Here is a 17,280-nt window from a genome sequence, read left to right as displayed (position 1 = left end):
TGAAAGTTATTGGAAAGGTTAAAGCTATCTTATGCATTAGATAAATTTCAGGGCTGCTTTGTAAGAAAGCATAGATACTGTGTGTGACTTCAGCTGCCTAGTAGACAGATATGCACAGTTAAACTACTGGTAAAAAAATGCTGTGTTCCTGCATCACCACTAAGAGCTCTAATACTTCCCTGGTGAAATGGACATATGATAGGTGCAAAACAATTACCGTGCCATATAATTATTTTTTTTCTTCATGGTTGGCTGATGATCTGTGGCATCACAGCGTATCAGAGGTACTTGAACCTGAAGGAATCTATTATCATAGCATATGGTAGGCACACAATAAGCAAACTGAACCAAACTGAAAACTAGTATCACTCAGGCAAGACAGTTATTTTAAAAACATCATAAGCACTTTGATTAAAAAAGAATGTAATTAAAGCTCATAAGAGTTCCCAAATGAAAACTATATTAAATTTTTTTTTCCACAAAATAATCCAATACCAGTAGAGATAGCTATCATGTTATTCCCCCTTATAATTGATTAAAGAAGTAAAGAATGATTTATGTTTATTTCAAGCCTCCTCAAAAAGTAGCAAGTTTACACTCTGCATATAGAATGGATACCACTGAAAAAAGATTTCATCTGTTAAAACTAAAACAACAAAAAAAACCACTACTAAATCAACCAACTGACATCAAACATATGCAAATTATAACTTAGTTTATGACAGCAAATGAAGGTGGAAAAATCCATAACACTTTGTCATTGCATGATCTCTAGTAAAATTATCTCAAACACATCATGTGACACAGAAAACTAAAATAAAAATCTTTGCAATAATCCATTCTCAAAAAAAAACCAGAGAATTAAATCTTACATTTTAACTGGTAACTCAAATGTAACAGAAGTGAAGGTAAAATATTTTTCTAGAAAAAAAAAATTAAGCCTTAGTCTTCAGTTTATATAGTAAACTAAATTTTCTTAACCATTTTTTTCTTTAGTTTTTTAAAATTATATAGTAAATCCCAGTGGAACTGAGGTTGTATTAACAGAACATATGCATCTCCAAATCCTAGGAAAACTTTGCTTAACCACAAAAGCAAACACTGCAAAATCTAGGGTTTGTTCAGGTCACTTGGTCCTGCCATTTAGCTTTCTGTGCCTGAAATATCACCTACAATTTCCATTATGACCACCTTACCTCAGGGATACATGCTCCAGTGAAGCCAAATAAACCATTAGCATTATCACTTTTCTGTATTCTTAATCTTGCTGTGGTGTTTTCTTGTGAAATTCGAGCTCCACCACGCACAGAAATGAGCTTTAGTATGAATAATTCTTCTCCTTCTTCCTCTTTGTCATCCTTTGCAGACACGATGAATGATTTATTGGCCTCTCCTTGCCAATACTCCAAATACCCAGAGACAGGGTGGACATCACTTTTTGCAGGAGTTGCATGAAGTTCATAGATCTCTGCTCGTGTCAACTTACGCTCATAAAGCCTTACATCCTGCATTAACCCTGTGTACCTACTGCTGCCGTTGATTCCTGCTCCAATTCTTACTATTCCTGGACCTGAGAAGGAAATTATAATTTTTTCTCATGTTATTGTATTTGTATGAAACAGTCAGCAACTGACTACCTGTTTTTCTTAAAAACCAATGGTAAACTGTTCATTGTCCCTGGATGAGGAATCATATTGATCTTGAGATCCAAAATCAGGAGGTTCCTTGAGCCTCATCTCAATGTTACAGGTAAGTCCTCACAGGCCAAACAATTCCATCCTATGCTGTCCAAGTTTTTCATCCTATTAGTTCTAGCAGCACATTATCATCATCCCTCATTTTTATAAGTCTTAGAGACTTGAGGCTCCCTCTTTCCTCCACAGATTTTCAGAGCAGAACTGCAACCCCTTTTAGCCCTTGTTTTGCTGAACAAATCCTACTTTGTTTCCCTCTGCTAGGGCAGCTGATCCATTCTGATGATACTCATGATTACTGCATTAACCCTTCTGGACATCCATTTCATCCACCACACCGTAATTCCATGCAAATTCCAAACTCTTTTTACAACAGCATTTATATTTCTCTGTCTCCAAACTATAGGATCACAGCTGCCTCATATTCATTCCTACTCTATCCTGTTCTGTGCCATGCTATGCTCTTGTGCTAAAACACACACATCAGCTGTTTTCAGTTGCCTTTCAGAAAACGAAAGAAAACAAACAAACAAAAAAAGCTGTGCTCTTCAGTGTATTGTCATACATATGACACTGAGTGGCAGTTGTAGAGATGAGCAACCACAGGAACTGATAAAAGTCCCAGGGCACAAAGTGGAGGATGCTGAGAAAAACTGGGCTGCTATGCACACCACTGTGTATTACCCAACATTCAACGGAGAGAGATGACATACTTGCCTTACTATTGCATTATCCCCAGACACACGCCATCCCCACTAATAAAGAAAATTTACAGCACAGACATATCCTTCTAGCAATAAAAGCATAATTGCATTTCACATATATTTGTTCTAGAAACCGAGGGAGGGAAAAAAAAAAAACCTCTCAGCCTCTCAGCTTAGCTACAGTACTGCAAGTGTGATGGAAATTACTAATTGCAGAAGTACTATTCTTTTTACAAATGGAAAATTTGATTTCTTAAACTTCAACCTGGAATTTTAAAAGCAGAAATAAAATAGTACACCATACAATTAATAGTCCTCTACTCTCACTCAACATCGCAGCAGTTTGAATTTTTTAGAACATTCACACAATTTCCATAGGCTTTCTGAAAATCCTCAAAGAATTCTTATCCATTCCTTTCAATTAACTTAACAGATATAATCATTTCAGTGTATTTCTTCCACCTTTGAAGTGGCTAGACTATGCATTTCAGAGCTTTATATATGGAGAAAAATAGCAAAGGCTCACCATCAAGAATTGCTTCTCCTTTTAGACTCTTCATTCCTCCCAGAACTAGAATTCCATCAACGTAAAATTCAATTATACTTTCATCCAGAGTAATCAGAACGTGAAGCCAAGTATTCTCATCCAGGTATTTCATGACTGATGTTTTAGCCATGTATGTCATATTGGACCCTAATGCTGTATAATGAAGCACTACAGAAACATGAGAATCATTTGTCTGAATTTTCACACCATAATATAAAGTCCCATTATCGTTATCCTTTTCAACTATATAGCCATCTGTACTGACATTAGGAATTAACCAAGCTGAAAATGTAAAATTGGTTACTGCATTATTTCCATTGTTATGGGTATTCAGGACCGATAATGCCAAATGCATCCTCTTTTCCACTGAAATACAGAGCGTCTGTTCCACTGTGATGGCGCCTCATGTGGGGCTGTGATTGTACTGAGCTTGGGAATGATCCAAGCAACAAGAAATCTACCATTGATGGCAGTCCAGCTTGGAAGGTACTAGACAGTATTTCCCAACCTAGTCGGACAACACCAAAGGTGCCTTGCTGTCTCCAGATGGTGAAGTCCGTAATATAGGAAAGGTCATCTTCAGAAAGAGTATCTTCCACTATCTCTCTGTCCTGGCTCTCTGGATCTATAACAAACACTCCAAAAGGGTCATCATTGAAAGGGATCATGACAGTTACAGTAGGACTGGTTTCAGATAACTGACCACCAGGACCAGGAGACCCACCTGCGTAATAGAAGTTAGAGTAAAAGTTAATGATTAAACAACACACTCAGAAAAAAGTTTCAAAGTACTTTTTTTTTTTTTTAATAAAACAAGTTTCTAAAAAAACCTCAAACCCTCCTTTAAGATCCTCTGGACTTATAGCAAATGATCTAACTTGAAAATTACATAGGTTAATTGTATTATTCTTAAAACACTGTGCTGATGTAATTTCAGTAGAAAACAAACCCACATGCTATTTTTCAGCTGTAAAACACACAGATGTCTTTCAGGTGAAACATGACAAGGTCCATCTTTTCTTAATTAGCCAATAAGGTAGGTTACCTTTGATTCGTTTGATAAGCATGGGGGCCAAATTCAATTCTTGTATTGCTCAAAGACTTACAGGAATAGAGAATGGCAAAATCTTGCCTGTTGCCTCTGATACAGAAGTACATACACCTTGCAGAAACAGTAACCAGTTGTGTGTTAAAACTGCTGCCCAGTCCTGGTGTTAGTCATCTATCTTTGCACAGTAAGAATTCATGATATGAAGATCATGTTGTGAATGGAGAATCTCCGTGTTCAAAGTGTACAGTGATCTACCTGTTATAAGCAGGAAATCTTTTGTACATCCGTATGGACTTCACTTACAGGAAAGGCCAACACACATTTTCACTTGTATCAGAGCACAGAAGACCATGAATAGTACTAAAGTGGAATTAATCCAGATTAGGAAATGTGTCCAGTAGCAATTTAAAGTTGTAATTTAAGTCATGTGAAGTGGTAACTACAAGTATTTTACCTCCTCTAGGGAAACAAACAAACAAAAAAGCAACCTCTATTATGGTAGACACACATAACCTTTAATACCTTTGTTATTTCTTTGTTAGTATCTTTGTTTTATATTTTGTGCATGGAGATCTATGTATCTGAAATTCAGAACTCTTGGTTTTTGAAATGAAACTTCTGAACTTTAAGAAGCTTAATTTCAAAAACCAAGAGGCATCCCTTTTAAAGTTCAGATCACCAAAATGTGTTTAACAGTAATTCGGGAACTGAGTAACTCTCTATATATGGAAATCAAGATTAAATGAAAAATAAGACCTAAAACCTTACCAGAAAAGCATAGGATATCAAGACATGATTCAAAGCAATGCTCTTTCTAGTGTTGGTTTCTTTTTGATTGATTAAACATAACTCTTTTCTACCAGATATGAAGGAAATGGTGATATGGAAGACAATACCTGAAGCATTCACCAACTTTAGAATGTAAAATTCATTGAATTCAGGAATTCTATCTGAAATGGCACGTAGTGTTATTGACTTCGACCTTTCACCATCCATGAAGCACACAGTCCCATAAGTTTCATAGAATTCTTCTCCTGGCTTCAGTGCAGAGTTATTATCAAACAACTGCCAGGTCAAAGAAACATTGCCGAAGTGTCCTCTGTGTCTCAAAATCCTGTTCAGTGATACAGAAAGAATGAGAGTCCTGGCAGGCATGCATCAGCGTTGAGTAGAAAAGGAAAATGTGGAGACTCCTTTTACTGTAATCTTCCTTACAGTAAGAAGTAATATACTATGTAATATAAAGTAAAATACTAATATACTACAACTGTTCCATGAAGCCTTCCTTTTAAAGGCAGCCACTTTTGCAGTACAATTCTACTCCCGGAATACGTACTTTAGAAAACAGAAGTAGCATACGCAGGTCCATGCAGAATACTACTGTGAAGCTACACATCACTGTGTCTTGTAATTCCAATTTATAATAATAAATATGAATGCATAATAGTTCAGAAAGTTAACATTAAAAATTAATATACTTGGACACTCTTAGACAGGAAAGAGAATCATCTACATTTAACCACAAACATTTCTCCTTTCAGTCATCAAGTCTACTTAAACTTTTTCTTACACTTGTATTAAATTAGAATTACATTCTACGGCTTTCAGAAATCTACTGTTATTTGTGATTAAGAACGTAGTAAATGAAAAGATTTTTTTTTTTTTGGTAACTATCTGCTAACACAATTACACTAATTTCAAAAAGGCACTACAAATAAAAAGTGACCCATACAGTGCCTTTATTAAGAGTGCGCTTACATACAGGAAGTTTGCTTCTGTCGGTTTGCACGGTGACATAAAATGCCTTATAAATAGATTATATCAGGTTGAAGAATTAGTTCAGCTAAACTAGTCCAGCCACAGCAACACATTTATGTTGTTTCTGCTTCCAAAGGTTTTTCTTCTGTGGCGTTAACCAGGGTGCTCTATCCCAGCTGTGTAGCGCTGCTGCACTAACTCCAATTACCTCATTAAAACCTCTGTGTTTTCGGTGGTTTGGTTACATGCTACTTTGACCACTTTTTTATATGCTACACAACTGTCAAAGTAGTGACAGTATGGAAGAGACAGATCCCTAGTAAATATATTTTATCAATGATGACTGAGCAGGTTCCTCAGATGTTGGAGATCTTGGTATCCTATAATTCCATAAAGCACCTGTATATAAGCATGTTTACATCAAAACAATATTCTTAACACCACCAAATCCACAAAAATTATCCTGCAGATTAGACTATAAAGGACAAAAAAACAACAAAGCCCAAAACAGTGAACAGCACAACAACAAACACACAATGAACTTAATATCCTCTTTTCTTGAGACTATTCATATTTCAGATGTATTGACACAAGCATAAAGAACCAATTCACAGCCATAAGCATCTGCTTCAAGGCTTTAAAACAAACAGACAAAAAAAAAAGGATGATTTTTTAAATGCAAGAAGAACCTCTTCCCTAACTATTTGCACTATCGCATTTATTGTGACCTAACTTCTCTTTACAGCCTGTCTCAAGATTTCTTAACGAAAAATCATTTTTTCATCCAATTAAAACCCCATAGTAAATTTATGAAATGAATGTAACAAGGCGAGATGCCAAGTGCATTCAATTTTTAACCCTGCTAATTCTTCAATATATCATGGTGGCACAAAGGAAAATACTTTCAAAGGTCAGACTAATGAAGAGTGTCACATCCGGACTTTAAGTATAGATTTCAATCTGTAATTAACAGATAAAAGAAAAAAAAAATACAAAAACAGAAAGAAAGAATACAGTAGTTTGCAGTTGAAAATTTCAAAGATGGGTACAAAAAGCCACCTAGTGCCACACAGTTTTATTTAGCTATTTGTTGAGTGGTTTTTTTTCTTTTTCTGTCAGCCTAGGTTATATTGTGCTCAATCATTCAGATTTTTCTGTATCTACAGGTTCCTGAGATTATAACAGAACATCAATGCTGAAGTCTTATTTAGTTACATTTCAACATGAGCTTCTGTGCACTTTTTAATATTTACTGTGTACTCCATAGTATTACAGGTGATGTCTTCAACACATTACAAATCATTTAATCCAAAATTTTGTAAAACTGTTTTTCTATAGTGCACTTCTATCAATGCACACTTGTGCATTTGATTTAATCAAAGTGCTATTTATAAAGTACCACATACACCAGTTCCAAAAGAGTGCAAAGATATTCTTTAAACGTTACTTACCAAAAAATGTTACTTTTGCCTTCTTCAACTGGCTTCTCTAAAGGTTCCAAAGAGAAAATTCCATTAGGATCATCATTTGCTTCAATAATAACTGTTGCCATTCCAGCCTTAAAGATAACTGTATCTCCTAAAAAAGAGGACAATTATTATTATTAAAATTGGAATCAGAAATGTAGGTAACTCTAAATCCAATTATGTTTTCTACTCACTACAATTGCTTTTATACAAAGAAAAGGACAATTATAAAAGTCAGTGAAAAACAGAATTTGAGGTATTCAGCAGCAGGCAAATCAGAGTAAAAGTATTTAAGTAGTGTACCATCCAGAGAGCAAGACGTAAGATTTTCAGGAAAAATGACATGAACTGAGAAGATGTGATTCTTACTACACAGTATCCTTGCATGTAGTTGTTATGTGAGGTAACATTTTCTGTTTGATCATCTGGACAAGTCAAAAGAATAAGATATTCAGAGGTACAGAATAAAAGAGTAAGGTATTCAGAGAGCCCCGACCTTCTTTAGACCTAGAAGAAAAGTATTGCATTTAAACTAAATACAAGCTATGAGCAATGTCTAAGAGTTTATTCACTCCCATATCAAAGAATATCTAAAAGGAAGAAACATAAGATTCTTATTATGTAGATGGGAAGCTAGCAGGATTTCAGTGTGCATATTAGTACAGGTAAATATTAAGGGATGTTAATTCTAACTCCATTGCATTGTCCATAGATGAACATAATGTGTCCACACCCACCCCATTTTTTGTCTTCTTTGAAAGTGTCCGACTAAATTTTGTTCCACGTTAAACAATGTGCTTATTCCTCTAACTTCATATACCTCTATTTGTATTTTCTCTCAGGAACAACAGTCCCCAAAAAAATTTCAGAACAGTCAAGGCCACTGTATGTAACCAATCATAGAAAGAAAACCAACTTTTGCTTTCAGGAATATGTATAGAAATATTCTTTATTCTTAGTGATTCTAGAATGGCTGTAAAACTATATGATGCTCATTTTAGAGGAAAAAGGAGGCTATGGATACCCATTCCCCATGTGCTAGGAGAAAAGCCATGATATGTTCCCAATGGGGTAGTATTGGGAGCTACCAGTAGATCCTGAAGAAAGTTATTAAAGTAGAAAGAGACAACAAAAGAGAAAACTTATGAAGGAAGAAGAATGGTTTTGTCTAATCCTTTCCCTAGTCTGATATTTTATAAGAGACCTGGGTACTACAGTGAATACCAGCCGACCTTGGGAAATAGCTTAGCTGCCTTATACTCAAATTACTGCTTTCCCTGTCAACCTCTGGCTGCCTGCTACCAATGTTCAGGGAAGGATTCAACTCAAGATCAATGCTGCCTTGTGAGAAACTCACAGGCCAGCCGCAGGGTGTCCACTGTAGCATGACCTCAATCACTTCAGTCTTATCGACTGCTAAAGACTAAGACCATCAGAGACTGTAATGAGAACTAAGATGCTTAGCGTGCTTACAGATGAAGAAATCTAATTTTAGGTTTCCTAATCTTGAATTGAATACCTGGTAGGTATTTTACTTTGAGAACGTGTCACACAATCTGAAGGTATAGTCTGATGGTTAATTGCCATCATCTTTCTTTGCTTTATTAAATTACAGCCCCTCAGGTTTCAATGGCTGATTCAATACAGCTTTGCTTTGCATTGCAAAGATTTGCAGCAGATTCAGAGCCTGTTATTACCTCTCAACTAGAGAACAGTAAAAAATGAAGGGCAGTAAATTAAAATTTGATAACACAATTGCAAATGACTCTCCCACAACACCATGAGTTTTGTTGGAGCTAGGTGTGGGGAGGGTCTTTATTAAATACTTAGGGCTCTGGAAAAATTATGAATTTCTTATACTTCACTTTTATTTTCTCATGTATATTACATAACAGTGATAATTTATTCTAAAAGATATGTATTTCAAAAACGTGAGGAATGGGCTGAATAATTTTGGTCATTCCTTTTTAAGTGTAAACTTTGAAAAATAAATAAATAAACAAAAATACGTTATTTCTAAGGTAATAAATCCTTTCTTTAGAGGTGGTCCCCTGGGTAAATTGTGACATATATTTTTCTGCAAATTAAGCCTTTTAAAACTATAGTCTCAGAGTGAAAAAAATGTATGCATACTTTTCGCTACTAATAAAATAGAGCAATTACATACCCTTCCTCCAAAATATGGCAGTTCTGTTTGTTTTTACAAAAATCATGTAGTTTTGTAATACACTCTGGAGCATGAAAAAAATAACTAAAAGAATACCTCTTTTCCTAAGACTGTTGGGTACTAAATTTTGTTTTTTTTTTTTTTGCTTTGTGTTTTTGTATTGAAGTCCATCTAATTTGGAGCATTTATATTTGAAAAGGGACTTTCACTCCAGTTGTTTTTGCAGGCAAAGTATCAACTCTATCATTTGATTTTTGTTTCCAATAAAATAATTAAGGATGAAAATTCAAACACAGTATGCATTTATTGTATAAAAATCTTGAAGCAAACATTATTCGTATAATTCTTGGCATTTAAATATTGCTTTATGATAAGACCAAGATACTAAGAAATTGCCAGCAAAAAAAAAAAAAAAAAAAAAGGAAGACTTACCTGTAGAATTGAAAAGGATAATATAAAATGTTTCATCAGTTTCAGGGGTATCATCATCGTTGATATACACAGATAAATTCTGCTCCCTTTCTCCAACATCAAACAAAATGACACTGTTCTTTCCACTGGGAACAAAGTCTCCCTCTTCAGCTGTTGCATCTCCATTAACAGTAATATACTGGACAACAACAGCGACATCAGCAGATCCATTCCTTAGGACTGTAAAGTTTGCAACACTTCCTTCTTGAACACTCACTGTCACAGGTTCTGAAAATACAAAAGCAACAAATCTGTCTGAGTTCAAGCCTGAGTTGCTTGCATTTGCTCTGTTTTCTTAATTCTCTCTAGTAGGATCTTCCTCTTCAATGAAACAATAAGATGTATGTGATAAAGGTAGGAAATAATTCAGGTACGAGAGAATATTTTGTACCTTGCCTCCTAACTGATCTCAACATCAACAAAGAGAAAAATGACACACACAAAAAAATGGGAAGGTTCTGAAGGAAACAAATATAAATTAAATACAAAAAAAAAAAAAAGTTTGGGGAGCTTTTCCACTTGCTCTTTTGGGATTACGATTTCGCAATGATCTGGTTTGTGAAAAAAATCCGTTTTAGGTAGTGTATGTATTCCACATTTATAAACAATAATATCTAACCTGCAAAATAAATGGGATCATCATTCTTTGTTATTTGTAAAATTGCAGTGGTTACATTGCCCAGCCTGGCTCCACCGGTAGCATTGAATAAACTGATGGTGAATACTTCCTCCTCTTCAGGCACCTGAAAGTATTAAGACATTAATTTCTAGCATACAAAACACTGAAGAATTTAAAATGAAAAGTTAGGGGGATTAATAAGCCAGAGATTTCTGAGTGTTGTTTTTATTTGTCAGTCCTTATGTGTCTCAAGAGGGATGATAATTCATACAGTTATACAGAAATTATCATCCATCTACAGTTTTTGTAAGTAAGTCCCTTCCTCTTTATCTTGCACAGATGACCCAAAAGTTACCTTCCAGTTTTATGTTTCTGATACATGTAGTTTTTTTTACAGCTTTATTTATTTATCATTAGGTGTAATCTTTCTTATATTACTTCAAATTTATCAGCATATAGGATTAGGATTGAAATTAGGATTCCAGTTATCAAGATACGAGTTTCAGTCAAACTTTCCTATAACTTTACCACAGTACAATTACTCTCAGCTTCTACCTTTTTTGTTTAGAGGTATGCACAGCTTCTGAAATTTCTCTATGATTTGCAGACATTATCTCAGTTCTACCCAAGTATTTTGATATTTCCTACAAGTTATTAGGCTCTTGAGAAACACACATTCCTTTTTTCTCCTTATACTCTAATGTTTTAGTACTTACTCTTTGTCCCATATTCTCACCCCAAAACACTGTAAAAGTGTTTACCTCATCTGGCAGTGAGTAAATGGTGATATTTTTTGAAAACTCCAGATTATCAAATAAAATAGTCCCTTGCTCTGGATAGACGTCATTGGTACATGCTGGATCAACAACCCAAGACACACTAACATTTCCATAGTTTCCTTGATTTCTTACAACTCTGTAAACAGCTAAAAAACATAAACAGAGTCAGTGTGCATATTCAGAGCAACAGAAATCAAAAAGGAACATCTGAAACATCTGAAACTGAGAAAAAGGAAATACAATAATAACCAATTTCACTTCTTATGAAACCAGTAACATGTTGGAGTGCTACAGAAAAGGACACACAAAGACAGATTACTAAAGCAGTGCAAACTGCTTTAATTTCACATGTTAATTCTTGCCTGTAAAAGTAATTGATAACTGAATAGATCAATTAAAATCACCCATAGGAAGATTTAACTCTATGTTTCTCTTATATAACACCCCATTCTTCATTCTCCACAAACAGAGCTACTACCTCCACGTTGCACTTTGCACATACATCAGTACTCCATCCCTCCTGTCTGGAAAATTCTCTAGCAATCCTTTTTACTCAGTTAATCCCTCTGTTTTTCCACACCCATACTTCTCCACTTCACTCTCCGCTGCTCATCTTGCTTGGCATTGTACCAATCTGTAAAGTCCTGAGTGGAGATTTTAGTAAGAAGTCTCCTAGACTTCTGTTATCCTAGAACAGGGAAAATAAGACTTGCAGAAGCAGACAGCAGATAAAGAAGTAACTCTAATAAAAAGGAATTACCGGTATGGATGACTTCTCCTTTGCTTTCACTTATTGTTACTGTTAGTTCGTAAGGTAGAAACTGAATGATACCATGCGGATCATCATTCTTCAAAATGGTTATATTGACCATTGTGGCATTCCCCAACTTGCCTGGCATTTCACTGTAGCCACTAAGTACCACAGAATATAGCTCATCCAGCTAGAAGAGGGAAACTCAGTCAGAACAAAAATACATATTCAACATCCACATCAAAAACAAAATGGTCTATAGTCCACAGTCCCCCATCAGGCAGAAAGGGATACAAACTTAAAATGAAATCACACACATTCTACATGCAATAAACGTTTGTATAATGCTATCAAATAAAGGAAATTGTTAGAACTTTCTATCTCTAAAAGCATCAGTTTCTCCAAGAGTCTATTATTATTATAAGCAAGGACTTATTTTGTGTACTTAATTTAGAATCGCATAATTTCACAAGTAATGTTTGTAACACACTCTGAAATGTAAATTTTCTTTCCTCCAAGACTTCTTAAGATTCCTGGCTTTGTAACAGGTAAAGCAAAGATTTTTAAACCATGGACAGCATGCTAATTTAGAAAGAATTGATCAACTGGCTTTATTAATCTAATGGGACATGGTACTTTCAAAAAAGTATCAGAGAACATTAGAAAAAAATATTGCATTTATCTATCTAGAAAACAGCATTACTCTACACTGGGGAGAACTCAGTGAAACTGGCTGGTGGTTAGCAGTAAAGAAACACACATGAACTGGTTCTTCACATACAATTCAATTAAACAATGGTGTTCAGTACTACAGAATGTCATGGATGCTAAAACCTTACCTGCGTTCAAAGCGTAACTGCTTCAATTAACAGAAAGAAAATCTGAAGGCACCCAAAGATACCATCCATTACTCCAGACATCCTTGGACTGCCCACCATTGGAGGCTGGGATGGCATTCTGGAGGAAAGTGATTATATATGTCCTGCTCATGTATGTGGCTTTTGGCCACTCTTGGAGATAGAAGAGTATAAAAGGACCTCCTTATTTTTTAGTCCTGACACTACAATTCGTATGTTTTTGCCTGAGCATTTCAGCAGGATGACTTACCTAGTCTAATAATACTGCTGTAAGCAGGGAAATACTTTTATCTCAGCCTGCTGATGAACTAGTAAAAACTGGGAATGGAACTATTAAATAACCCGCTGTTTTAGTGCCTAAGTTTTACTAGATTAACTTATGTTCCTGGCTTCTGTAGTGGAGTTCAGACTTCTTATGTCTCCTTTCTTTGGAGTATGTAGGGAAAAGAAACCTGAATTTCTACAGCAGCCTATGCAATTGAAGTTGGAGTTGCTGTGATCCCCTGATTTCCTCATCATATGGTCCTCCATCCCTCCTTCAATCCATGACTGATGACCACCTGGCCCTACAAAAAGATTATTAACCTTCCTAAAACCTTTGTGTTTTGTAAAGCTGGCTTTCTGACATCTTACTCCTAGATCAGCTCATTAGCAGGATCAGACAAACACAACTAACTGCTTATGCAAAATACAGCATAGGAATGTGCATGTAAAGGCAGCAAAAAATGCTGAATCACAGCAGCTAAAATTTATGTTAACATAAATGTGGTAAAATCAAACCCTTGCAAACTTCCTGATGGAATCCAGGATGGCTGATGCACAGGAAAGGGAACAAGCTACAGAAAAGCAGAAAGCAAAGAGAAAAGCAACAGACACATGCCTCAAATTGTGCAGATTTCTGGGATTACAAAACAATAGAGATATCAGAGAAATGAATATTCAGGCAAGACTGACAAGACCTGATTTGTATTGATATAAAGTGCTTTCATATGGTGCTTGACTATCTTATAGGCCTTTCAGTCACTCCTCCTCTATCTATTTCTCACACTTAAGAAAAAGAAAGCCTTCAAATGTTACAGAAAAATTGCTGGTATTTACAGGTGAAACCATCTATATTTTAGTAAGTGACAAACAAATATGTATGTGAATGCAATTTAAAGAGAGAAAAATATTAATTCTTACCTCTGGAATCCCATCCATCCTTGTCAGTAGAGTAATTATGATCTCTCTTTCACCAGGCTTAAACTCCAGAATTCCTGTGCTTCCATAAAACTCATTATTATCTCTTGGTTCTACAGTGTAGCGCAGAAACTGTCTGATGAGGCTTCCTCTAGTGCGAACAATCTGCAGCTCAACAGACTCCCCTTCCTGCAAAAAAATAAAATTAATCTTTTTCTAGCACTCTGTTAGAACTAAGTCGTCTGTAATGTTTAAGTGACGTTACTCGGATAGCTACCTTGATGCTGTAGGGACCTCTGGAAGAGGAAGAAAATTCGAACACTCCTCCAGGATCATCGTTTTCCAAAATTGTAATTTCACAAGTAGTAAACCCGTATTTCAGTATCTGATTTTCCACACTGACCCTGAGAAAGGAAGGTAAGAGGTTTTTTTCAAGTTGCAACTCTGTTTAGCAAATCCATACAGAGGAGATCAGGATATTGACAAATTTTATGAATAAATTATGAAAGCCAACAGTTACCTACAAGGATTAAAACAAGTTAAGAATGATACAACATCAGAATGTTTTATCCATTCGTAAAAAATAAATAAATAAATAAATAAAATAAATAATTGCCTCTGAAGTAACTTTTTGTTTGTTTGTTTCTGATTAGCTTTTTATAGCTAGTAACTCTGTTGTTTGTTTGTCTGTTTTTGATAACACATGCACACAACACACAGGAAAAGAAACAGAATAGTGCCAGGAAAAAAAAAAAAAAAAAGTTAGTTAAATTCAGAACTACTTTGTACTTGGATCAAGGTATAAAGGAAATTCCAAAATCACCTATGCTGAGATTACACTGAAAAGCATAAATTTCCATTATTGCTTTGTTTGTCAAAGTTTACTACTGACATAAAGAGGCAGAAATTTGACCCTCGATACCATGGATTTCATCCTCAGCTCTGTGTTAGCCTGCCTTCTGTAGATGTGGAGACTACCTGTAGGATCCCTGTCTGACTCTACAAAATGTTGGACCTGCTCTCAGTAGCTCAGACTCATTCCCCTTTCTCATTACTCCTTTAAAGCACATGCTGAATGGTGCAAGAATGAAGTACGTTGACCAAATACGCATACTTCAGATTCCTCTCAGTAAAGGATTTCTCTCTCTGGGCTTCTCCTACACCATCTTGATCGTACTCTGTGACAGGAATGGGCAGTATCTGATAACAGTAATGAACCTTGCATATTACTTGCTTGCCTTTCCTCAGAAGCAGTAATTTTCATCATTTTAAATTTCTTATATTAAAAATTCCAGAGAAGCACTATTGCAGGATGCATCAAGAATACACCTTCAGATTGATGGTCTGCATATGATTTATTACATGTAGTTTTAGGTACTTAGATTCCTTTGCATCTTTCACGTTTCCTGTCAGTATTGTATTTTTCAATGAAATCGTGGTCCTGCATACTGTACATATTTTTGTGCTTTCACTGTGCTACAACCTAGACTTTATCAAACACTATTTCATGAAGAAATGTGATCTATTATATCCAGTTTTTGAAATCAGGCCCAGAACTGTGTCCAGAAGCACGTTTTAAGTAACTGGAACCTACACACACAAAAACAACTTAGCATTGTTGTAGCACAGTCTACAGGACAGGGTACAGGATGCAAAATAGGTAATACCTATTTAATAGAGTAACGTGCTCATGTTTGTTACATGTTTAAAAAAAAAAAAAAGTCGGTAGAAAAAATAACCTGTGTTATATAAATTATATGCATGTTAGTCTAAATCAAGATAACTTTCCTTGTCTTTGACTAGAGAAAATTACTCTGTAACTCTAATCAGTTCAGCCATTTAGTTGGGGCAAACTGTATTTGTAGCAGTTTAAAACAATTAATTCATTATTCCATGAAACACTCAAATATCAAACACTGAGCCATGCATTCATAACTTTCATCATTCACAGATCCTACATAAAGAAATGCCTTCAAGCAAGAACCCCATGCCATCAAACGAAACACCAAAGGGGAAGCATGCGTTGTCTGAAGAGATGCAGAGACGTGATTCTTGGGGGGGAAAGAAATGATAAAGACAGTTTCTGTCCAAACCAACCACTTCTAAAACAAAGCATTGATTCACTGAGGACAGAAAACAGTTCACCGCACTTACCCAAAGAACACGACAAACCTTTCTGTCTCTACCCTGTCAACACAGAGGAAAAAAAAAAAAAAAAAAAGAGGATGTAGAAAGTAATGAAAGTGCCACTTACTAAAATTTCAATACTACCCATCTTATAAAAGAACAAAAAACTAACAAAAGGGACAAAAAAAAAAAAAAGAAAAAGAAAAAAAAGAAGGCTTTCTTTTTACTTTCCAAAAGTTTATAATGTTCTTTTTATGGGAACCCTGCTTGCTTGGCATTTTCCTGTTGACAAAGGCCAGCAAGTGGGCAGTTCCCACTTAGGAGGAGTGACCCCATGACCAATTCAGCATGTCAAGAGCCACTCAAGGTGTTCCCTACCAAGCCCTCCTCAAAGAGCTTGATTACTGACTGCGTGATCACAACTGCAGCAGCCATCCACGATTATAACCCTTTATTAGGGAAATACATCTACGTGCCTCTGTGATATGGTGTTTCATCAGTCTGACAAAGTAATGATAAAAACAGATAAGCACAGAAAGAGTACTGATGGGTACACAAGGAAAAGTAATTAGGCACAAAATCACAGCAAACCTCATTTACAACAATTTTTTAGTTAATCAGATTACCAAAGTAGTATATATACATGTATAACATAAATACAAATATAAGAAAGAGAAGCAGAAGGAGAAAAAGGGGAAAAAGAGGGGACAAGGAAATAAAGGGACAAAAAAAAAAAAAGAAAAAGGGGAAAGGAAAAGGTATTTGCTAATCAAAGGTTAAAAAATTAAATCAAGTTTCAACCAAGCATTTATAACAAAACTGCCACATGAAGTCAGTCAAAAGGGCAGCATTATTCTGCAATAGTAATCATGTATTTTGGCTTTCTTAATCAAAAATACATTAAATACAAAAACTGTATCGTCTATCAAAGCACCAAAAACAGATTAAAACAGTGTTTGTAAGGTGATAATTGGGCTCCACTAATCTCAAAAATAATTTAAATTTGGAATTCAATACAGACAAGAGTTCACTCTAAATTCTGAGAAGTAAATACATTCACAGACGTTCTTTCGAATAGGAAGTCTGAATTAATTGAAATTTGTTATTGAT

General features: G+C 35.3%; 2 protein-coding genes across 2 annotated transcripts; both read right to left on the bottom strand.

Moving 5' to 3' along the window:
• Positions 1-1,142: 1,142 nt before the first annotated feature.
• Positions 1,143-3,077, bottom strand: LOC310891815 (adhesion G-protein coupled receptor V1-like). The gene is made up of 2 exons (XM_083854043.1): positions 2,925-3,077; positions 1,143-1,570 (listed from the first exon to the last, which is right to left on the bottom strand). Exons 1-2 carry the CDS (start codon positions 3,073-3,075, stop codon positions 1,182-1,184), a joined length of 540 nt encoding a protein of 179 aa, XP_083710169.1. The 5' UTR covers positions 3,076-3,077; the 3' UTR covers positions 1,143-1,181.
• A 2,571-nt stretch (positions 3,078-5,648) lies between these two features.
• On the bottom strand, positions 5,649-16,379 carry LOC310891816 (adhesion G-protein coupled receptor V1-like). Its single transcript, XM_083854044.1, has 8 exons — positions 16,198-16,379; positions 14,321-14,447; positions 14,047-14,232; positions 12,017-12,197; positions 11,239-11,402; positions 10,478-10,601; positions 9,820-10,086; positions 5,649-7,332 (listed from the first exon to the last, which is right to left on the bottom strand). Exons 3-8 carry the CDS (start codon positions 14,062-14,064, stop codon positions 7,202-7,204), a joined length of 885 nt encoding a protein of 294 aa, XP_083710170.1. The 5' UTR covers positions 14,065-14,232; positions 14,321-14,447; positions 16,198-16,379; the 3' UTR covers positions 5,649-7,201.
• Positions 16,380-17,280: the final 901 nt, after the last annotated feature.

This window comes from Anser anser (assembly GCF_964211835.1).
Source record: "Anser anser genome assembly, contig: HAP1_SCAFFOLD_614, whole genome shotgun sequence".
NCBI classification, from domain to species: domain Eukaryota; kingdom Metazoa; phylum Chordata; class Aves; order Anseriformes; family Anatidae; genus Anser; species Anser anser.
This window is presented reverse-complemented; position numbering and strand designations above follow the sequence as displayed.